The sequence below is a fragment of the Centrocercus urophasianus genome, unplaced genomic scaffold, assembly GCF_019232065.1.
Source record: "Centrocercus urophasianus isolate 14NV4802_14NV808 unplaced genomic scaffold, USGS_Curo_1.0 seq_10, whole genome shotgun sequence".
Lineage (NCBI taxonomy): Eukaryota > Metazoa > Chordata > Aves > Galliformes > Phasianidae > Centrocercus > Centrocercus urophasianus.
The window spans coordinates 56,496,886-56,521,385 of NW_024884142.1; the positions used below are offsets into that span (position 1 = coordinate 56,496,886).

Here is a 24,500-nt window from a genome sequence, read left to right on the forward strand (position 1 = left end):
AGCCTAACACTATATTATTTGCATCTTCTGCTAATACTTGCAACCTCAGCAAAAGCAGCAGTGACATATAAACCTGTTCCTTTTTCTAGCATAGACGTTCTTAAGTATTTTCTGTGAGTAACATTTTGGAAGCTTTCCACAGCAATATTAATATAGAAAATTGAATTCAGAGACATAGAAGACTTTATGAAAGACGCCACAAAAGGACCCACTACTTTAAAATCATCTAATATTCTGAGTTTGAAGGGATCCACAAGGATCAAGTCCAACCCCTGACTCCACCCAAAATCGAATCCTGTGTCTGAAAGCATTGTTCAAACACTCCTTGAACTCCAGCATTTGGGGCCATGCCCACTGCCTGGGGCAGCCTGTTCCATGCCACCAGGTGGGTAACTTTGTAACACTTGTACCCACTTGCTTTTTCCTGGAATAACACATATTAGTAAAGTTTGTACTAGTTTGGAATACGGACCTGACCATTTACATTCTACAAAGACTATGGAGATACTGAAGAAATTTTAGAGAAAAATACAGAAGTATTAAATGGATGAGGAAAGCACCCGACTGCAAGAGAATTAAGAGCTGCTGTTATCAGCAGGTGTTTGGAAACAGCAGTGGATGGATGCATGGTGAGAAGCACCAGAGAACAGAAAACATTTAATTAAACGAGAATCTAAATCCCGCTGGCAAAACACAGAAGAATTCAAATTATTGTGACTAATTTCCACTGTAACTGGAGCAAAGTACCAAAGGAAGTGGTGGAGTCAGTGTCACTAGAAGGCTTCAAATATCTTGGATGTTTTACGGTAGACTTCTGAGAAATACACCTTTTTTCCCAATCAAGAGCAAGAAAACATGCTCAGCTAGCCTCACCAGCAACAGCCAGTATCCAGCAAAAAAGCATCAAAACATTTATTTCTACATATAAGAACATTTCAAAATGGGGTTATCAGAAGAAAGCCGGATATGAATAAGTCAGTCCAACGTTTTAGATCACCTGAACAGGATGATGATTATGGAGCCAGAACAAAAAATATTCAAAGAATTTAATAAACAGCTCCATCTTCCCCAAAGCAATGGTCCTGAAGCAGACTGAGTGGAACATAGGGATGTCTCCTAAAGCCAGTCCTATCTGCAAGGGGCAGACTGGAAACACAAACTGTGAAACACTGCTAAGTTTTTCCTTAACTGGTCTATGACAAGTGCCACACAAAAATTCCCTCATGTCAGAGAACAGCAGAAAACATACTTTTTTTTAATCTATCCGTTTGAAGCTGCACTCTATTAGATTCATGGCAGTAAAAGTTAATGTTTCTGATTTAATGCATTCTGTTGAGATTTAACTTTTTACCTGCCTCTTTGTACTATTGTGAATTGAGTAAAGATAATACCAAAGTAAAGAAAAACTAGAACACAGGAAAGTAAGTGAAGATTCAGTGACTGCAGCTGAAGGAGCGCACACTCTTTAAACCGCTCTTCAAAGAGAGGGGAAAATGTTCCTGGCAAGCACTATAGTTTTGCATTTTCAGAATTTTATTCAGCAGAACTAACTGTGCCTCTGAAACATGCCTGTGCTCAAATTCATCAGTGACCTAAGCCTTAATTCCCTTCCACTGGAGATTTTTTCTGGAAAGAAACTATAGGCAATAAGCCTTTTTTTTTTTTTTTTTTTTTTTTTTTTTTTTTTTTTTCTTTTTTTTTTCCTCCAGTTGGAAACAATCTAAATAGCACAAATAAATGACATGTTTTTCTGAATATTCAAAGAGCTTTAAGTGCTGACAAGACTATAAGCAGGTGCAAGTTGCAAAAGAGGAAAATCTAAATGATTTGTGAATGCTGTTATTCACATCAGGGACATTAAACAAAAAGCGTGTTTATTTTTCTTACTACCGTTTGGGAAGCTGAGAGGCATCAAAAACTGGAGGTGAAGCAAACTTCTGTTTTGCAAGACTCTGCTTATGTTTTATCTCCTTCTCTACTACTATTTCATCTCCTTCTCTACTACCCAACTATATGCTTTAAACAGTTTACAGCAATCCCTGCGGATTCTGAAGGAAGTTTTAAAAAAAATAATAAAAAAAAAAGAATGACCTTGAATCTTACTGGAAGAGTGGTGAAGATAACTTGCCTTTACCTCCTGTCTGTCTGTTTAGCAAGCACAGGTAGAAGGAGAATAAAGTGTTCTCTGTCCCTTTCTGCAAATAAAACCCTAAATTCCAAAGATATAAAATACAAAATGAGAAGTAGGTTTGGTTGCTGGACTAAGGCCCAGCGTGGCTGTCCATGAAAAACTTTGTTATCTCTCAGAATGGTTCTGCTACAACGCCTTGAAGAAAGTGCGGTCTCCTTCCTTGCGAAGTGGGCCTCTTTAATCTTTAAGCTGTGTTATCTTGTACTTACTGCCCAAAGAAGTTATGTATGCCCCACTCCTGAAGTGTTCAAGGTCAGGTTGAATGGGAAACTGGGCAAGCTGATCTAATCATTGGCAACCCTGCCTATTGTAGGGGAGTTAGAACTGGATGGTCTTTCATCTCCCTTCCATTTCAAGTCATTCCATGGTTCTACGATTCTGTTTCACTCTCCACTGTACTGATTTCTCACTAACATTTGTTGCATAAAGTCTTGAGTTGACAGTCACAAAACATCACACTGATATTTTTATGCTGTTTCTTTTAATTTTTATGGTATCATTTGGTTTTTATGTTGACATCACAATTAGATTTAATACCACCAATAAATTTTGAAACTAGAAGAAAACTCTCACAAATATTCCGTTTATCAGAAAACACTACAAAATGCTAAACCTAAATTAAGCAAAGTTGATGAACTTTAATGATATTTCATTTAAATTACTAATCAGTCTCTTCACACCAGAGAGCTGCTAATTAAAACAAATCTCTCTCAGTAAAAGGAAAAATACGTTCTTAAGATTTGCAAGTAACAACCAAAAGGAAATTGCAAGCGTTCTTATACATTTCATGTAGTTCTACATAACGTTACAAATCTGTATTGGAAGAAAAGTGGAGACAGATTAAATCTTATGCATACACAAAAGAAACAATTACCTGTATAACAAGGATGCATCATATTTACAGGAAATGGAACCATAGGAGGAGCAAGAGGTAAACACGTTCATGTTTTTCCTCATATCTAATGCTATGTACCATCTGTGAAAAATCAGTTTCATTCAAGAACTTCCCTTTGACCCTCAGGCATGTTACTTGTTTGATCCTGCATTTCAGCTGGGAGAAGAGATTATTTACCAAAGATGTGAAGTCCTATTCTAATGAGTTTTGTAATTTAAAAATAATGTAAACAGAATTGTTGCAGAATCAAACTAGAGAAGATCAAAATTCTGTTTAACTATTCAGGTTTTCATGCAATGAAATCATGCCCATATTCAGTTACAGGCAAGATCAACTTTCAATTCTTCAAAATAGTGTATTTTCTGAAAAAACACCCCCCTTACTATACATTCTCCACCCATGCCTGAAGCCATACACTCAAAGCAGATGCATTAACATTACTGCATAAGTAAAACACTGGGCAGCTAGGCAAGCTTCTGCAAAGACCTCTAGAAAATTCACACTTCTGCAGAAGTTCTTTTATCTTAACACCATGAGTCCAAATCAGTAGCACAGATGGCACAGATCCTGAATATAATTTTAAAATTAAATTTAATGCCTGGGCAATAATCATCTGCAGTCAGCTTTAACCTCTGTATCCTGGCTTAATGCTAACTGGCACAACTCACATCCTTCCAAAAACTCCTCAGAAGTTTCATCCAAACTCATTTTTCTTCCCATTCTATGCTATAAATGTCTCTAGAGTCTTACTGTGTATTTTCAATAGCTGCTACTCTTCATTATACTCTCATGATACAGAGCGTAATTCATTTGCATGGTTTACACATCTGTATTCTACAGAATCTGGATTGTTTTACCAATACAAAATTAAATTGGTTAAATAAAAGCCCAAGTACGAAACTAATCAATAACTTAGTGGAGTTTTCATTCATAGACTAGCAAACAGAGATGAAACATTCAGGAAAGTCTGACGCCACTTTTAAAGCATTAATGCATAGCTTAAAGACACAAGCTGTCAACTCATACATGTTAGCTGGAAATGATATAAACCAAGGTAACCCCAGTGGTAGAAGCATGCAACAGCTTTCTGGATTTTCAAAAACATACTGTACATGACTATTTGGTAGCAGAGAGATAGCAAGAAAAATCCCCTCTAAATGCAACTTTCATTGCCAGAAAAAGTGTCTATTGTATTATTTATACTTAAAAAAGAAGGGAATATATTCTCTGTATTACAACCAATAAAAAATATTTTTAAATGAAAAAATGCCTTACCTTGAGAAGTTGAGGAAATGAACATGTCTAGTGAATAAATAGGGCTGCTCAGCAGTGCTTATGTTTCTAATCAATTCCATCTAAAAAGAATTAACAAATCAAATTATCCATGTTATTGCAAGGCATACCTGGAGACAAATATAACTATCAAACAACATACAGTGGTTTAATTTTCAAGTCAACGTTACTCAGGTTCTTCTTCACTATCCCTCCCAAACACTATTACCAAGATAGCACTACTACTATTTCACACCTAAGCAAAAAGGTTAAAGATGCAAACACTATTATGCCATCACAAAGTTAACATACTTCCAAAAGTGGGTATCAATTTAAAGAAAGGCATAAACATAAAGAAAAAAAAAATCTAAATTCTGCACCAGAAGTTTGCATGCAGCTGCTATCTTCTGAAGACACTGGCTCTATCAGACAGAATGCCAAAATGAAAAGTCTCAGAAAATGAGAGCTCAATCAATTTGGGACAGACGAGCATGCCAGAAAATCATGTGCAGACTGTACGAATATTGAGCTACCAGCCCCAATTTAGAAAGCCCATGACACCTTCTTGCAATGATCACACTGAGTTTATATTGTTAATGTTCTCAGAAGAGAAGGGCTTCCTAGCAAAGCAAATAAACTGACATTTAGTTAGGACTGGTAACTGTCAAAAAAATTGTATTTGTCTGCCTAGCTTTCAAAATGAAACAGAGGAAATAGATACTCTAGAGACTGGATATCAGATGTCTCACTTAGTTTATTTTTTTGCCTGTTTGTTTTCACCCAGCCAAGTTACAGGAGAACTGAAACCCTCAGAACTGTATGAAGCTTTATGATATATGGGTATTTTATCTGTTACTCTGTCTGTATGAACGAATGGCAAAGTGAAGATATTCATACAGGAAAAAAACTCAACTCACTACTGTCACCACTATAATTCCATCTTGGAATAAACAAAGAATCATCATTATAGCATAAATACAAGATGTAAAGATTATTACCTGTTCAACACAGGAGAGCTGGACTAGATGACCTTTAAAGGTCCCTTCCAACTCTAGTTATTTTATGACTCCATGGCTATAAATGTAAGAAGTAACTACCTTGACTTTAAATGCATGGGTCACTTTAAAATAGTAACAAGAGACAAATTGGAGAGGTACATGTGAGTACCACAGGAACATCCATTGCCTCACTCTGCAGCAGGTAGCAACTGGCCAGCACTGTGCTGATTCCCACTGAAATAACACAGCACTTCTCATTGTGCTTCACCTCATGCGGCAGGCTTGAGTCAGTCTGCTGCTGGACTAGCAGGGTACTTCTGCATCAGGAACAGAGGTACTCTGCAAAGATGCTGGACAGCATCTGGCTGCCTGGTGGTTTTTTTGTTTTGTTTTGTTTCTTTTTTAAAGCTCTTGCTACCAAACTCAATCTCTTGTGCTATAATAACTTACTATAAAGCAGATGCGGAATTCTGTTTTGACTTGAAGTACCTTCACATTTAGACACTTAATGTTCAACAGGACTTGTATGCAGATGTGGATAAAGCTACAATGTGCATATGAACAAACAAGCACAAAACATTCTTTTAAAAACCCTGCCAAAAGAGTAAGTAAGGCTCAGAAGATACAACACACAGATGTCAGGAGGGAAAAATAAATAACCGTAATGGCTCACAGCCACATGCAAATTGTGGCCATATTTCCCAAGGGCTCCTCTCTCTCTGATCCCAATTGCGCTGAACTGATTTCAGCTTAATGAGCCAAATGTACTGCTCAGGAATACGAAGGAATCCAGCCCTCTTTTGAAAGTGATGCAAAAAGAAATAAAATCTTCCAGTGTCTCCCAGAGGAGTAGGGCCTCTAGTAGATCTCTTCTACAAGAAGACTGGTAAACCCATGGGTGACACATGGAGAGAATAAGTAGTGATCGAGACCCCTAGAAAGTGAGTTGAATGGAATGGCAATGATGGAAGGGAAGAGACCATCTGAAGTACCATCTGAAGACCATCAGAAGTACCATCTGGAAAATGGTCTTAAACCACCCTAAATGCTGCTTTGCTCCCTAGCATAACATCTTTCTACTGCTGTGCAACCTTCCTTAAGCTTTCATTCTACTTTTTTTCCTCCAAAATCCAATTTCTGCATTCACACTTAAACAGGACCATTAAAAAAGACCAGATCTGCAGAGGCAACTCTATAAACTGCAAACCATTTTTGAGTCCTAATGTCCACCTGAGCAAGAAAACCAAGAGGCCACACTCACAGAACAAAACATTTTTCTTTAGACTACTGTTTTCATTATAATTTTAGGATCTCAGCTGGCCAACGTAAGTCATCATGCTTAACATCAGCAGCGCTATTTATATTTGGTCATTGCTGCATTGCAAATAACAATCCAGCAGATGGCACAATAAAATGACTTGGTGAGTGACTGCAAGGAGCCCTGCCCATAAGGAAAGAAACATGGAGGATGGCTTTGTTCCAGCCACAGCATCACTCCTACACCAAAACTCAACCCAGCCTTGCAAGACAGGACATCTCTCTCTCTTCCATAAACACCTACCCTCCACCACAGGCCTGCTCAGAGCAGACCTATTTAGTTCAGGATTTGTAATAGGTAAATTCAACTGAGAACAAAAAGACATAATCATTTCTTTGAACATAAAAAACATTCCTACTCTCTCAAACTGCTGTGTTTCATTGGGAGAGAATCTGTGGTCAAAATGTACAAAGATGATAGGATATGTGATTTTCCAAGTCAGATCAGATGGTGACACTATGGTTCCCTGTAACTAATATAAATAGGATGAAAGATTATCTGAATCTGACTCTCTTTCGAGTTATTTACCTTTTTCTATACATGCTACCATCTCTCCTGAAGGCATGTAGGATCCAGGAGGCACAAGTATCTACAGGTACTTGGTGTATCACTTTCATCTCGGTATTACTTCATTTCCATAAACAATTCAGAGCTCACAGGAATGAGACCCAATCATCGTTTTAACTCTCAGAGATTTGGAATTGTTTCAAAATTTTCTTAAACTCCCCAAGCTGCTTAGGACCAATTTTCTATTTTTAAAAGCACTCAAGAAAAAACAGCAATGGACTTTTAGTGTGTTAAACCTGAATTATGAATAAAGCTGGTGCCTGTCCAAAGGACGTGTAGTAGAGGGAAATGATGTGAGGACAATCAGTTACTCCCATACGTACCAGTATCTGCACATCTATAAACATAATCATTTTTCCTTCTCTGAATCCAAGAACTGGGGACAGGGGTAATCAGAGGAGGGGAGGAATTCATTTTGCATTAGTACATCTGTCACTTTAAAGCCACATCAATTAGGTTGTCATTGTATATATAAATACTATACGTAAGTTCTGTAATTAGAAGTTTCCAATTGTTAATTGAAAACATTACAGTAAATGGTAAGGCAAAAATTAACTCATCTTTTTCCAGAAGCCTCTCCCTTATGCCCATGGATGTTCAATGGCTGCACTCCTAATTGCTGGCAGGCAGACGTAATTTGGGAAGATTTCTTACTAAGAAAACTGTAAAAGGCACCCAACATACGGATTTCAGTTACATGTAATCTCCACAGTCATTAAGAACACCTACGTACTTTATTTAACACTAACAGACTGCACAAGCTAAATATTTACAGAAAAATCTTGGCTGGACCAAAGCTCTAACCAAACACAGGACAGACAAATGACAGGAGGAAGAAAGCAATAACATCTCAAGCAAGTAGCTCATGCTGGGAGCCTACAGCCCAGCCCATTCCTGTTTTCTCTCATTCCAATGCCTGGAACCTGAGACCATTTGTTCTCTTAATTGCTTCTTATACCACATTAAAGATGGGAGAAAGAACAACAACGCATATGCCCCTTCCCTTCACTCCAGTGCGCAATACAGGCAGGCCAGGCAACAACGGACAAGGAGAAGGCTGAGGTACTCAACAACTTTTTTGCTTCAGTCTTCACTAGCAATTGCTCTTCACACCCCCCTCAAGTGAATGGGTCAGAAGCTGGGGACTGGGAAAGCAATGTCCACCCCACCATAAGTGACAATCAGGTCTGAAAACACCTGAGGAACCTTAATGGGTCCTGATGAGATGCATCCCAGATTCATGCAGTCAACAAGCCACTCTCAATAATATTTGAGAAGTCATAGGAGTCAGGTGAAGTCCCTGGGGAAAAAAGGCAATGTCACACTGATTTTTAAGAAGGGTAGAAAGAACAACATAGGCCACTACTGACCTGTCTGCTTCACCTCTGCGCTAGGGAAGGTCATAGAACAGATCTTCCTGGAAGCTATGATAAGGCACGTAAAAGAGGAGGTGGTGATACAGAACAACCAGCATGGCTTCACCAAGGGCAAATCCTGCTTGACCAACCTAGTGGCCTTTTATGATGGTGTCACTGCATTAATGGACAAAGAAAGAGTCACTGATGTAATCTATCTGGACTTCAGTAATGCCTCTCACACAGGTCCCACAACATCCTTCTCTCCAAACTGGAAAGATACAGACTTGATGAATGCGTTGTTCAATTGAGAAAAAAAACTTGTTGCTAGATTGTACCCAGAGAGTAGTGGTTAATGTATCAACATCCAGATGGAAATCAGAGACAAATGGTATCCCTCACGGGTCAGTACTGGAACTAATGCCCTTCAACATCTTCACCAATGACCTCAACAATGGGACTGAGTGCATCCTTAGCAAGTTTGTAGATGATACTAAGCTGTGTAGTGTGGCTGACACACCAGAGGGATGGGATGCCATCCAGAGAGACCTAGGCAGGCTTGAGAAGAACCTCACGCATTTCAACAAAGCCAAGCGTGAGGTCTTGTACTGATAGTGGGGGTTGCCACCTGTGTACAAGTGGAAGGATGAAAGAATGGAGCACAACCCTGCTGAAAAAGACTTCAGAGTACTGGTGGATGGTAAGCTGGACATGAGTCAGCAATGTGTCTTTGCAGCCCAGAAAGCCAACTGTATCTTGGGCTGCATCAAAAGAAGTGAGGCCAGCAGGTCAAGGGAGGTGATCCTGCCTCTCTATTCTGCACTGGTGAGGCCTCACCTGGAGTACTATGTCCAGATGTGCAGTTCTCAGTATAGAAAAGACATGGACCTGCTAGAGTGCATACAGAGGAGGGCTGCAAAAAACAGGGATCCATCCAGGGGATGGAACAACTCTCCTATGAGGACAGGCTGAGAGAGCTAGGGCTGTTCAGCCTGAAGAGAAGAAGGCCCCAGAGAGACCTGATAGCATCTTTTCAACTTCTAAAAGGGGGCTACATAAAAGAAAAGGGCAGACTCTTTAGCAGTGTCCGCTGTGGTAGGACAAGAGGAAATGGTTTCAAACTAAAAGAGGGGAGATCTAGATTAATTATAAGCAGAAAGTTTTTTTTATGATGAGAGTAGCGAAGCATTGAAGCAGGCTGCCCAGATATTTCGTTCTCAGAGTCATTCACAGTCAGGCTGGATGGGGCTGTGAGAAACTTTATCTAGCTGTAGACGTCCCTGTTCATTGCACAGCATTTGGACTAGATGTCTTTTAAGGGTCCCTTCCACTTCAAATGATTCTATGATTCTTTTCAATTTAATACTTCGATTCAAAAATCAAAACACAACTGAAGATACCTTAAAAGAGAGAAAAGTCAGTATCGCCAGTCATGTAACCTTTGTTTTCCAGCAAAAGTAATCATTACATTCTGAACCTATTGTAACTATGTAAATAAGCCATAAATCAAAATAAAGAGACTAAACTTACTGCAGAACATAGCAGAAAGTAAATCCACATCTCTATAGCAATACGTACTCCACTATCTGTGTTCCTGGATATTTCCCATATGGTAACCAAACAGCTTGTAGAGTGCAAAAAAAAAACAAGGCAACTGTTGCACTAAAATTCAGTCTGAGCTTCTTCGAATCCTGATATTTCAGACTGAAGCTGAGAAGACTGTTTAATATGATCTTTCACTAGGTTTAACACGTTTCTGCATACCAGAGAAATGTAGCAGATTATAAGGGTGGAAGACTGTGGTTGTTGCTACCTCAGAGGATTTTAGATTTTCTTTTACATCTCCAAATCAGTAATGAATCAAAAAAACCCGAAACAAATCAAAACACAAAAACTATCATGCCAATAAAAATCGCCTATCCCATACCCAACAATTAAGCAGAAATAGTTAAAAGAAGAAAGAATAACATGACAGTTTGCCCTTTGATCCAATGGGACCATTCTGCAAACTCCCCAGGCTGTACATGGCTGACAGCATGGTGCTAGCAGCAGCCCATATGCACACAAAGAGGCTGTGACAGCTGCAGCCTCTGTCTCTGCCATCAGTCAATGAGTGGGCCTAAGCAGGGTAGCAGGAGTGACACTGGCCTCCTCCACAGCCTTTTGGCTGGCGTGGCAGCCCTGGATTGCCAGTCCCCCAACAACAAGGGCCCTAAAAGGGTAGGTGATCCGCTCACTGCCTGTGGGATCTTGATGGCAGTACTGGAAAGAGGGAACTTGGGAACTGCAGTAGCAACATCTGCTCTCAAATTTTAAATCGGAACAAACTGTTATATCCAAAATAACAAACACTGAAACTTACGCTCATAAAAAGGCTACAGATAAAGAACCCCTAGCCACAGGACGTTGTCACTGGTAGGCCTAAGTCTGTATTTTGATCACTGCATACATCCTGTTGCGGTTTGCTAATCTTAGGGGTGACGCAGGCATTTGCTGCAGCATTTACCTGAATCAGCAGATCAAAAGAACAGCTGTAGGTAACATGAAACAGCCATGTGTAATGCATATGAATTAATCAGTACACTTTGGAGACTGAGGGTTTTTTTTTTTGAGTTACTTGCATCAATACCTATTGATGGCATTGACACTTGTGAGCACATGGTTACCCAAGATACAAATGAATATAAATAATAAAATCTTTTGGTCTCAAAGTTGCAAAAAGTATGTCCTTTATAGTTTTAAGGAAACATGAGTTTAAGGGAACATAAAAAGGGGTTTCTAGGTAGACAGGTTTCACTTGTATTTGCTTTACGTCGCACAATAACATGAAAAAGGCAGATAAGTAAGAGGCTGAGACAGGATCAAGGATGTGTTAGACTATGGCAACAAGGTTTAGCATGGACCTGGGTAAGAATTTTTTGAAGCAAGTGATTATTAACAGTGGATTAGAAACTGCTGAATTTTACTTATATGTACTCTGCTTAAGAGTCCCAAGCTAGCTCTGCATATGCTGGCACGTCTATATGACAAATGGCTGTGCCCTGCAGATACATTAATACAGGTCCCAGAAGCTGTTAGCACCTAACTTCACTTGTAGTAACCCTTCTTATGCCCCTGGACTGACGCTGGGCTAATTGCTATGTTGAGTACATTCAAGAGCTGGCTAAATGGAAGCTAGTTTTTCTTGTAACCCTCCACATCGTGTTGCTCTTGGCTCTACAGCACAATTCTCCAGTGAACTGAAGCCACTTCAAGGATGATGATTTCTGGCACGTTACCCAGGTCAAAGCTGTATTACTGTATATGCCTTTGTATATTGTATATGCACATGCCTTTGTTTCTCAGCTTCACAAATGCAATAGAACAGGCTCTAAGTTGAGCAGGAGTAGCTTACCTGTTCGTTTTTGGTCAGTCTTGTTTTGTTATGAATGTCAGATGTTACCAGGTTGAATCCATGTTTCTCTGATAAAATTCTCAAAAGCAAAACCACAGTTCTACTCCCACACTTTCCAACTCTGTTGTAGACCACCTGGCTGGGGAAAGGAAGTACCTAAGTAAAGATTGAAAAATATTGAGTCAGTATATTGGTACTTTTGCTTCTTTGTATCTCAATCAGAGAATATTTTGCCCGTAAGCCAACAGATATGTAGAAGAGAATTTCTAGGATTCTGCCCACATCAAAAGGATTCACTTCCAGCTAGCTATAAGCTCTTCTTATAAAAAGGCACGTCATTCAGGAGATGACAAACTGAATTTCCCCTTGTGATACAGTTTATAGTAACAGTGCAGATTAGTAGCCACTCAAGAAATATTAAACCACTGCTGATGACTTCCAGTGAAGACGGTGATGAGCTTAAGAATACTGACTGCCTCCATACAACGAACTGCAGTGAACTAGCACTGCAGTTTGGCAGCTCCGAGTGAAGTTGATCTAATGAAAGAGGAATGCTTGAGTTGCAAAACTTCAGTATAAAAAAAAAAAAAAAAAAAAAAAAAAGCAGCAACCAGTTAGAGAGAGCTAAAATCAATCATTTCAATCTAAAATTTAAACAAGAATCTTCTGAAGACCTAGAGAAGGAATCTGACACTGGAGAGGCATGTACTTGTGCAACAAACAATACCAATCAGCCACTGCTGGGCCTGGAGGACAAATGGCAAACTCTGGTCACACAGGTGATATTCACTCAGTATCAAACCAGACTGGCCACATCTTACCTGCCTACTGGCAGTGGTCTCCAGGCCCAAGTCACTGTTGCAGCATGCTCTCCCTCCCTGTTTGGGACATTGTTAGTTGACTTGAACTACAACAATTCCTAAGATTTATCTGAATAATTTAAGAGAACAGGCAGCTGTGATCCTAGGCTCTCCTAGGCACTCCTCATGCATGTGCTGCAGGCCTCAGTGTTCTTCACAGATATCATCTCTCTGAAGCTGTACTTCTGAAGCAGACAAGTTTTCTCGGAGCTCCAAAGCACAAAAGAGAGGGTAGAAAAGTTTGACGTTTCTTTTCCCAGTTATTTCTCCAAAATTCCTACCATAGTTTAGCAACAGTAATTGTATGATATTTATTGCTGCCTTTGAGGCAAAGAACAGAGAGGCCAGGAGTGCAGGTGGAGTACTTGTGTGATTGTACTAGTATTTTTGTGAGGCACAACTATCAGAGCTTTTAATAATAGTGAACTAAATGTTTTTAGGCAGCTTAAGTATTCTAGGTGAGAAGTTCTTTGAAAATAAACATAGCAACATGCCACTGCACCTTATATGTGTATAACCAAAGAATATTAGGATGTTATAATCACAAAATAAGCAAGAGAATTAGGCAAAGTAGACTATGATAACAAAAGAGAATAAATAGAAGGCTTACCCCTATCCTGGGCTCACTCACACAACACCAGTAGAGGCGATCTCCAGAAGAGATCCTTCCCCACTGGTAGCCAGCTCTTAAGTAGGTCTAGGAGAGATGGAGCCAGGCTTCACCCCTTCAGCAGCACAGGTGAATTGCCTTCACCTGTGCTCCCATGGCTGACTCATTGCTTGCCTCAGGTGATCAATCAGAGGTTCAGGCCGTGACAGTATGTTTGACGAACATTATCGAGTTTAGCATTTTTAATGAAGGAGTTTTATTACCAGGTGTATTGAAGTTCAGTTTAGATTAATCATGGGAATAATAAGATCAACAACACACAGAGCAGTATGGTTTGACCCCTAAATCATCCAGGGAAAGGTGGCAGCTCTACTGTCACAACTTTCATGGAAGAAAGAATTGGATAACTGAGAGGTGAATGTGTTATTGTGATTTGTGAGCGTAGAAAGCAATCACAATGTCCTTCATTACAGTAAGTCCAGTGATGACTTATGGTCACGTGTCTGTCTGCATCTAATGTAAAATTGTACATTAAATTAGAATTTAGAATTAAAACTTAGAAAAATTTAAAATTAGAATTTAGAATTACCATCTTGAATACAGCAACCTGCAGGCTTGTCAAACTGAGATCTGACACAGATGGGTGAGTACCTGTCTCTGCTCCAGAGAGAAGTTTCCTCTTAGCTATTACCTTTCTTAGCTATTACAGCCAGCAGGGAAAAGCTTGTTGATTACTTTTCCAAATGAATATTTAGAAATACCTTTTATTAACTGCCAAATTACAAACTGAAGTTCATTAAACCTGCTTTCATACATTTACACCAGCTGTTTTCCACTTCTGGAATATGTGGAAAACGTCTGTCTTGCCTTTGAGTCAAGAAAACCAGTGTCACAATTGATGGACTCATCTTTTAAATATTGTATATACAATCACAATTTAGACATGCTTCATGAAGGATTTTTTTTTTTTTTTTTTTTTTTGCTATGCGGGCCTTAGTTATTTGTTTCTATTCAGTCATGCCAGGTATAGTACCAGCAGCATACCAATGACCAATGCTTCTCCTCTTCTGTCCTTGCTTTGCCCTCTCCGCGTCCCCTACAGATCTCTGTCACTATCCTAGGCACATCACAGTTTTTACAACAGGGAAAAAAAAGCATCCTCTGCAGACACAATCTGGCAGAAGTAGTTTTCTGTTCATTCAGCAGTTCTGATTTCTTCAGTATATTGAGACAGGGTCATTGTTTACTATCTATTGTGTATTGCATGGTAATTTTAGCTATTCCATTAAAAAAACAACCTTGTATCTCCTAAGTTCCAGCTGATCCTCACTGGTAGTAAAGACAAGACTGGTGAAGCACTGACCCTGCACATTCTAGCCTACTGTTTCTCCTCGGAATGCCAGTCCCTTAGCTCAATATCACCCATGCGGCATCTCTTGGAATTCTGATCCTCAAAACACAGTACAATGCATTTCACTGTACTTGTTACTGCCCAAATGCTACTGCTGCTTGATATTTCAGAATTTCCTCAACTTCAGCCAGATGTCAAAGCAAAATGATGAGAAATATTGTAGGCATCTACTTTGCATAGCCATTCCGGCAGCATATAGAAAAGACGATCCAGTCCGCTTTGTAAGATAAATAAAACTTGTTTGTTACTTATCTTCTAAGAACAGAATGTTTTGTCACTCCAGTATACATTTCTAATGTTCCAGAAGTCAGAGTACCACTGCTACGTGTAGTATGTCTTAATAAACCAAATAAACAAACAAAAAAACCTACATAAAACAAAAAACATAGAAAGATTCTATTGCTCAGGACCACTACAAAGAAAGAACTATTCCATGCTATATTTAATATTTGCAGACCTGTTTAGGAGCTTATATAATAAAACTGGGAAACCAGAAAATCAGAAAGTGCAAGCAGTAATTCACTGTTCTAAAGGAAGCTGGATGCAGTTTTGTTTTGTCCCTGGACAATTTCCATGGATTATTTTTTCAGCAAAAGGCATTCTGAAGTCACATTATCACATTAGACAAATATTTGGTACAGCAAAAACCAACAGCATCAAATTCTATAGGTGAAGAAGCATCTGCTTTCAAGCCTTTTAAATTGGCTAACATTGTCAGGACCTCATGGTTTCACCAACAGCAGGGCATGTATGCCACTCACATAGGGAAAGCCTGCATTTCTATTAAGAAGGCTGCAAAAAAATGTTTCCATATACATGGCTGATGCCCTGGTTCTGCATTTCAGGTATGTCTCATGATATTTGAACAGCTAATAGATCTTCATCATAGAAGCAAAACGATTCCTCAAGCAGCCCCTAAGATTACTTCCAAAGAGAACTGCAAGCTAGAGAAAAAAATTAAAGGAGAAATAAGGATACCCTTTATAATGAATGGGAATATATTGAGATATCCGTGGCATTTTTCTGCCAACATTATACTTTATTATCAAAGGAACATTACTATTGCTACCGTTAGCAATGTTTAGTATATCCTTCTCTGTACCATAACCATAAAAGCTATTATTCCTCAAATTAGCTGGGGAAGGAATAGGTATTTGGCAATTGCTGGTTTGGTTGAGCTTTCTCCAGGACATCTCATCTGCTGATGCAGTAGTGAATGTGGGCCTCCCAGGGCTCATCTAAAACCCACAGAACACACAAAGCCTCCTCTTTTTGCAACATTTATATGAAAGTTTTCTGTCAGAAACCTCCCCCCCTTAATCTTCATCAACCTTTTCCACAGAAGCCTTCCTTTCCATGAAATTCAAAATCTCACCCTTAGTGACTTCAGAACACTACAGGTCATGAATTTAACATCTGCACTGTACAGCGGTAACTAACATTTGATTTTGTAAGAATTTGTAAGGCTATGGAAACATTAAACAATGCTTCGTAATTATTAACTGCTTTGATTTTCATAGCAGAGTTGCACTTTGCAATACAGTGAGCGAAGTTTTCCACCTGATATTTCACTCATTTCCAGCGGAATTTTACTGCACTCAGATTAAATTTAATTTCCAATTAAATCCCTGATTTGATTAGCCAATATCTTTTGGCTGAATCATACTAATATTATTCTTAATTAAAATTCTTAAAAGATTAAAATAAAACTGGGGCGTTGTAAAGTTTCTGTTCTACATACAAACAACTTGCCAGCCAAAATCAACAAGTGATTCTAAGTCGGCCAGTTCTCACCTTTGTCTCCAAAACTCATTTTCTCAGGTAGGGCAGTTCTGTTCTGTACACAGACAATAACCATGACAACCCCCCAAAAAGAAGCCATAAACAAATTCTCACTCCAGATAGAGAAATCTGAAATAAGGGGCCATTATTTCCAGCCAACTGTTCAGTTTAAAGGAGGCCAATATATCAATGCCCTGATTGAGAAAACATCTGAATGCACTTTGGTAAAATCGAACAAGATTCCAGATAAATGCTACCGCTCTATGACCGCTTTAGAAGAACACAATAATTAACTGTAATCAAATCTTCACTTGTGGCGCTGCTGAATGCGGCTAACTTTAAGGATTCATTGCCGGAGCTTTACTAAGGTTTTATTTACGTCACTACTCCACTTTAACACCGTAAGGCACCAGAAAGTACACCTGATAAACAAAGCCGTGCAGCAGAGAGATTTTTGGTACTTAAGCATGTATTTGTTTAACGTGACCAATTCTCTTTGGACAGGGCTTATCTGTTTTCAGCATTTTAGAAAGCGTTTAAGTTATTTCTTAGAAATAAACCTGTTTAAATCAAGCAGATCTAGAGATGCAAGCCACTGAAATCCTTTTTAAGACAGGAACTTTTGTTTTCACGCTCACAAAACACACAAAGAATCAGACAATATAAGAAATCATGGCAGAAGAGACATTTGAGAAAAAGGCTCCTATTATGCTAGCAGAAACAAAATGAAAAATAGCCATTTGAGATTTACAAACTCCTAACTGGATCACATTTCATTTTACAATGTGAGTATGTATCACATAGACTAACTAATTGTTGAGGTGACGCTCTGGCAACGTGACAGTCATGTAACACTGCACAGCTTCAAAACAATCAGAGTGCCTTTACTGAGCTCTGTATCAAAGCCCAGAGGTAAAAGAAATAATTCAATTACATAATTCATTTTGGAGTGATGTGAATTAGTACTTAGAGCTATAAAAAAGTAAAATCCACAGTATAATTACGACAGCTCTTTCCAGGGGTTTGAAAAGTTACACAACAATTTACTTGTCATTTTCTTTTCCCTTTTGGTTCACAGTTAAGAAGATGACAAGAACCATTCCAAATTAAATCCAAAGGAAGAAAAATCATGTTTAATGAAAATTCATTTTGCAATAAGGATGACAACTGCCATTTTCAGAGGCAGAGCCATTTTTCAGCCAATATGACAAAAATCCATGTTCCTGTTTTCAGGGGAGGTTTTGTTTCCAGGTGAACCCTTGCACCACTAAGCAAAATAGGCCGGATAATTTCTCACTGTGCCAACAATTTAGGGATCCACCCAAAGGCCCTAATAATTCCATTTTACTGAGACAAACACAGTATATTTGTGCTAATTTGCCAAACGTTTTCCAGCCCAGGAAGTATTTCCTCAGTTAAATAATTCATGTCAGAGACACACATTCCCAGAAAGGAGTCCATTAGTTCCACAAATTAGGCAGGTAATTATGTGCTTACATATAAGATAGGCCAGAGGCTGATACCAGAACAGGTTTCTCCTTTTTGAGCAGATACTAATTTGGGATCAGACAGTACTCCACCTCTGCCACGTGAATGTGGCCAATGAACACACAGACAAAAATTACAAGATCACAAAATTAAACACTTTCTTATGTATCATTATGTATGTACTATGTATGTATTTAACACTTGTTATGTATCTCTATGCAATATCCAATCTTTGCTCTGCAACCTCTCCACTTTCTTCATGCCTAGACAAGCAGGAAGAAATACAATTCCTACAATTCTTATATCATTCTTCTAATTTAAAAGACATCCAAAAATGGTTTACTGGGTCAAAGTAATGGTTCATTTGGCTCATGAGAGGTAGATGATGCTCACTAGGGAGAGCACACAACCCCAACAGTGTCCGCAGCCCATTTTTCTCTGATATTTCTCCTCCTCCTGTTCTAGAACTCCAGAAAGAAAATCTAGAATATATTAACCACCAGGCATTTAATTTTTACATCACCTTCTACCCAATGAACGCTTGTTCTCATATTGTGGGTTTCAAGAAGGCATAATTTAATTATATGATTTGAGATCTTAGATTCCTCGGATGCCTCTTTTTTTCAGTTAGGTTTTTAACAAGCTTGATAAAGACTACTTCAAGGAAGAAAAACATGAGGCCAATAAGAGCACACTCCAAAGGAGACTTTAAAAAAGAAGAAATCCCATACTAAACAGAAATCACTTTGTTGCCACTCACATTTAAAGCAACTACAACAAAGAATTATTAACACATTTTATATTTTTACTTACATTTTAGTAGAAAGCATGGTTGAAATGTGAAAGAGTTAGACTCCTCTCCTCCAGCTGAACCAGATAGATTTAATTAGATGAAGTACTCCCATACTTCATTTCAGAGCTTAAAATCACATAATCATAGAATCAGAGAATGGTTTGGGTTGGGAAGGTCCTTAAAAATAGTCAAGTTCCAACCCCCTGCCATGGTCAGGAACACCTTCCACAAGACCAGGCTGCCCAGGGCCTCATCCAACCTGGCTTTGAACATCTCCAGTGATGGGGGGGGTGCAGAGCTTCTCCGGGCAGCCTGTGCCAGTGCCTCACTGCCCTCTGAGTAAAGAATTTCTTCCTATCTCATCTAAATGTATCCATTTTTAGTTTAAAACCATCAATCCTTGTTCTGCCACTACATTCCCTAAGAAAGAGACTCTCCCCATCTTTTCTGATGGCCCCTTTTAAAAACTGGAAGGCCACTATAAGATCTCCTTGGAGCCTTCCGTTCTTTAGGCTAAATAATCCCAACTTTCTTAGTGCAATTACACAGCCAATTTCTTATCCCCTGAACGGTCCATTCAACAAATCCACGTCTGTTCAGTCTGAAGACATGGAGACAGTGTCAGCTGCTTCGAACACACCCAGATACCCGCAGGTACCTGTCTATCTACCCGCAGAGTGTAGCGATACTAGAAAAAGATAAGCTTTTTGAAGTACCCAACTCTAAAGCTGACTAGACTGCACGATCTTCTTTACGAGTCACTGAACATAACTGGAAACCACAAGAAAGACAGGAGTGAGGTTTGTTTGCAAACTCTGAAATCCATACAGCTGCAGTGGAGCACTGAAAAAAGGCAGAGGAATAAACAGAAGAGCCTTCTGTTACATCTTACATCTTCATTAAGAAACTAATCCAATTGAAAAAGGATGACTTAAAAACAAAGCACTTCATCTTTTTGGCAGCTAACATATTTGGAAGAATGAGTTAAAATGTATTCTCTAACGATTCAGCATTCCTAAGTACCAAAATAAATTGAAAACATAAGCATGGAGCACAAACAACAAAAGGAACTGGATGTAGACACAGTACTCTGAGTTGCTAAGACAAAAGAAAGGCATTACAATACAGCATCCTCCAAAGTTAATTGTTTGTCCCATAACACAGATATATATAGTCAATATCAAAACCTAAAACAATTTTTAGCTGGAAAATACTGCATCCTTACAGTTCTAACAAGAGCTCAGTCCAAAGCAGAATGAGGTCTGTATATTAAGTCTCAGAACAAGACCTTTTACAAGGTACCACATCTATACATGCAGCAACATGAGAAAATAAAATGAATCAGTACAGTTTAAAATCTATGGGTGCACCCTGTCAATGCATTTATTTTTGCTCCTTTGATCCCCCACATTTTATGGGATTTAGTGCAGTAAAACAAAGGAAAAGTTTAATGGAAAAGTGTGGTACGAGCCAACCATGACCTTGCTCTATATATAAAGCTTAAAAATGTGTAATCGTTTAAGAGTATAAACTTTTGTGCTTTGGCAATCATGATATTGTGCTGCATCCGTAATTAGGAAAATGATAAACGACATACAAGGAAGGATGCTTGATAAGGGAAACCAGGACGTACCAGATGCTCATTAAGCAAGACTAAAACTGCTTTGTTTATTATTATCAAATGTTAGGAAAAACAATAAATCTGTCTTGTATAAAATGCAAAGTCATACAAGTAGGTGGTAACCATGTGCATAAATATGTTAAGGATTGTGGAATAAAGATGACGATAGCAAGACATTCATATTGAATGTGTGGCTCGTCCTTCCTCGCCGACTAAACAGTACAGAACATATTCGATTTACTTCCCTGCAGCAGATGCAGGTGAGCATAACCTCTACTTCTGCAATCTCCTGCACAAGATTTCCCACAAAAGAAAACAGACAACTGAGTTTATTTCAGGTATGCGAAATCACCACAATTTTAAAATTCAGCACTTGCACACAAAGAGAGAAACAAGTTGGTGAAGAGCAGCTGTTCTGTTCACTTAGCACTTTGAGGTGGTCACTGATGTTAGACATTATCTTGATGCGCGAGCATCTTCCTGGCCATAATCCCTCAGCTCTGTATGAAAGTGGTGGCAGCTTTAGCTGCTCTCAGAGATGAAGCAGGTGAAGGGAAATCACCTTACCAAGCAGGGAATGGCTGATGGCTAGAGCTGAACACCTGCAACATTAATCACATCTTTTCCTCTCACCCATTCTTACTACAGCATGCTTTTCAGTTTCCTCTTCATTCTTCTTGCTTTCCTCTTCAGTTTGCAACTTCTTCACCTCCTCTGTGGCCAAAATTAGAAACAGGACTGTATCTTTTCACCCTAACACTGAAGAGAATTGCACAACCACCCTTCATATTTTATGGACATTCCTTCTAATACACCAGAGGATGGCACTTAAAAGAATCAAAGGCTGTTTGTGGTAGACAGAAGGATGCAGAACAGAAAGTTATTACTCTTTTCTGGTAGTTTAACTTCTCTTCACCCTAAGTGAGTTTGTATGCAAATTGTAACAGAAAAGAGAGAATGGAAACGGTATCATTAGTTCTCTTCTGAAATCCAGTATATTTTCATCTCTTAGTTACCAAGTTCGTCATGTTGTGGAAGTCACCTTGCTGGCACGTGCCCATGTCATAAAAAGGTAAAGGAGATCAGTGATGTAAATTGTTCACTGATGTTGAGGGAACGTGCATGAACTCATGCAGGTTAAAATTTTTCTTGTCATTTAATTTCTCGGTTTTCCACTGAAAGGTTTTCCACATGGTATCAGAAGGCCCTTAAAGTGTAGAACTCTTGCATGCCACATTCTAACTCCAGAGCAGCTTCACATTTTATAAATATATATATATGAAAATAAAAATGTTGAAATTGTGAAGTTTGAAATTGCTATTTTTCCTCCTGGTACCACAGTTTAGTACACTGTGATGTGTTCAGAACACACTGGCACAGTTATTCTCTGTTTAAGTAGTAAATCCTATCACATCCAACCAACGTGTTTATATTGGATAGTTACAAAATGAGAGATATTAAGTACCTAAGCCTGGCTTTAAAAGTTTTTACAGTACGTCAGAGCATTGGAGTTCCCTTAAGTAACCTAACTACCTTTCAGTAGTTCCTGTACTTACAATGCAATATTCATGAGTTCACCCTGGAAGCCAATAATATTGGATTTGACAGGGGTGAGTAGTAGGCTAAATAATTTATTCCTCTGTCCGCATTTGTCTTTCTTCACATTAAGGTTTAACTCTTTTGTATCTATTGTGGCTGACCATCAATCAGGCTGTAGCTAGCGCAACACATCATGGCTTCACCACTGCTAAGGACCTGTCACACTGTCTCAGTGTGCCCTTCTACACGTTACTTTAGCCCCTCCTTTCATATTTCACTTTAACGTTTCCAGCGCGATCTTAACCACGCTCATCTTTTTCTCTCCACTTTGTGCAAGCACTTTACAAGTCAACTGCAGAATGAAATAAATGTTGTTTATAGCCACAAGTGGGTTTTAATTTGTAAAACAGGCCAGTTCTGCTGGACTGTAACCCACACGTTCATTACTGATGAGGTGGCTCTGGGGTATACTCCCTCCACATGTTCAGAGGAACTCAGACTAAATTTCTACCACAGCCTTCTGAAGATAACAGATGCAGTGACAATGTGTCACCACTTGGAAGGAACAACAAGAAGCACCTACATAAAGGACAATAATCTGCTGGCCAGCTCTTCCAGAGCCAGAATGTAGTGAAAATGCCAGCATCATCTCAAATTACTCACAGGCCCGAATAACTTACCCAGCTGACCACAGTCCACCTTTGAGCTACACGTGGACCCCATGGTGTTGGAACTGCCATATTATGGAGGCAGTGATGAAAGATTTCCAGCATCAAGTGCTCTCATTTCACCCTGCTGCCAACTGAAATTCATAACCTGGATTGCTCAGACAAATCATATCTCATTCCTGCCAACCAAGGAAGGTCTCTTTCCACTTCAGTAGAAGGAGCTCATCTCCACACCTACTCAAAAATCAGAAATGGTGCCAGCAGTGAAGATGCCAGGGTACTGTTATTACTACAACATGGGTACTGTCCTGGAAATTACCAGGTCATCCTTCACTGCCCTTTGCTTCCTTTACTCGCCCAAACTTCTCCTCTTGAATTACCACTACTCTCACAGGCGCACTCATAACAAACTGCCCTCTGCCTGATATTTTGAGTCTACCATTGACCGTTCATACATCAGCTCACAATCTCCTTTTAAATTAAGGCTCTTTCCCTTAGTATCACGTTTTCATTCTTTTTTCTTCAAACAGTGGCCAGAAGAAAAAAAAATTTTTTTCAGGTCAACTGTGATTCTTACGGAACTGTTTGACAGTAGCAGTACAGAACTTAAGAACAGCATCAAGAAATACGAGTGCATAGTGAAATTTAAAGAGCTACTCCAATGAGTCACAAGGCTTACAGACTCCAAATCAGTCTGTCAGTTTCACAAGATATCCTGTAATGCTACTCCTGACCAGAATGGCACATTCTTGTTTTTGTTCAACTGAAGGTTAAGTCTCCTAGGTCCAGCTGTAAATTGTACTTTGGTATCATGAACCAGCACATTTCCTAATCAGCAGATAACCAAGGTGGCCATGATTTGTTATGCTTCTTATTTATCTGGCATTCTACGGAGCCATGCATTTCTACTATATTTTGTTAGGTACTGTAACATCTATCCACTGGAATTTATTTCATATAACTCTATTCTTGCTTGAGGAAATATGATTGAGTGATCATGATCTCCTTCCATGCTATGACAGTTTATGAATATATTCCTGTCATGGAAAGGAGAAGAAATGAACCGGGCATCTGCAAATTTGAAACTACAACATGTAGAATATCTTAATGCGCTGCCAAATAATCTGCAAGGACACTTAGCAGGTGACCAAAAATCAGCTCAGTATGAATTACATCCTAAATTTCAGTAAAAATACAGAGCTGTTAGCTTCAGATGTGGGGACAATAATGCCCTGGACAGTATATACCTATAGTAAATAATGTGGAATAAAACCTACCAGTGGCAAAATTGGTGATACCAGAAAGTTTTTGTTTTGTGTAACACTGGAGTGGCTGCTGTGTTAAAGACAAGCAGAATCCATCTTTTAACAATGCACACAGCTTGGAAATTATATTGCAAATCAAAAGATAAAATTTTCACAGCACTCAGCATCTTCGAAGTAAATTGGATGAAAACTAAGGACTACTATCATTCACAAAACATGCTGTTCCATTGTCTCTCTGTCTTTCAAAAATGAGTATCCAACTTAGTTAAAAGCAAATTCACTGTTGTTGGAACTTTTGCAGGATGCCAGCATGCACAGCATTCCTCATGGATTTACCTTCTTGTGACAAGTAGTCTGCCTTTAATATCCCAAGTCTCTTTGTGCTGTTCATTTACTATCAGTCAGCTTCCCCATATGAACACATTTCTGATATACTACAAAATTAAGAAGTAATAAAAAAAAAAGCCTTCTCT

General features: G+C 38.9%; 1 protein-coding gene across 1 annotated transcript in view; it reads right to left on the reverse strand.

Annotated features, from left to right (window-relative positions):
* The window catches only part of UST (uronyl 2-sulfotransferase), a 156,738-nt gene that overhangs the window by 68,716 nt on the left and 63,522 nt on the right, over nucleotides 1-24,500 (reverse strand). Inside the window, exons 3-4 of the mRNA XM_042822417.1 lie at nucleotides 11,991-12,146; nucleotides 4,362-4,441 (exon numbers count right to left, since the gene is read on the reverse strand). Of these exons, the coding sequence (XP_042678351.1) occupies nucleotides 4,362-4,441; nucleotides 11,991-12,146 (236 nt within the window). The remainder of the gene's footprint in view (nucleotides 1-4,361; nucleotides 4,442-11,990; nucleotides 12,147-24,500) is intronic.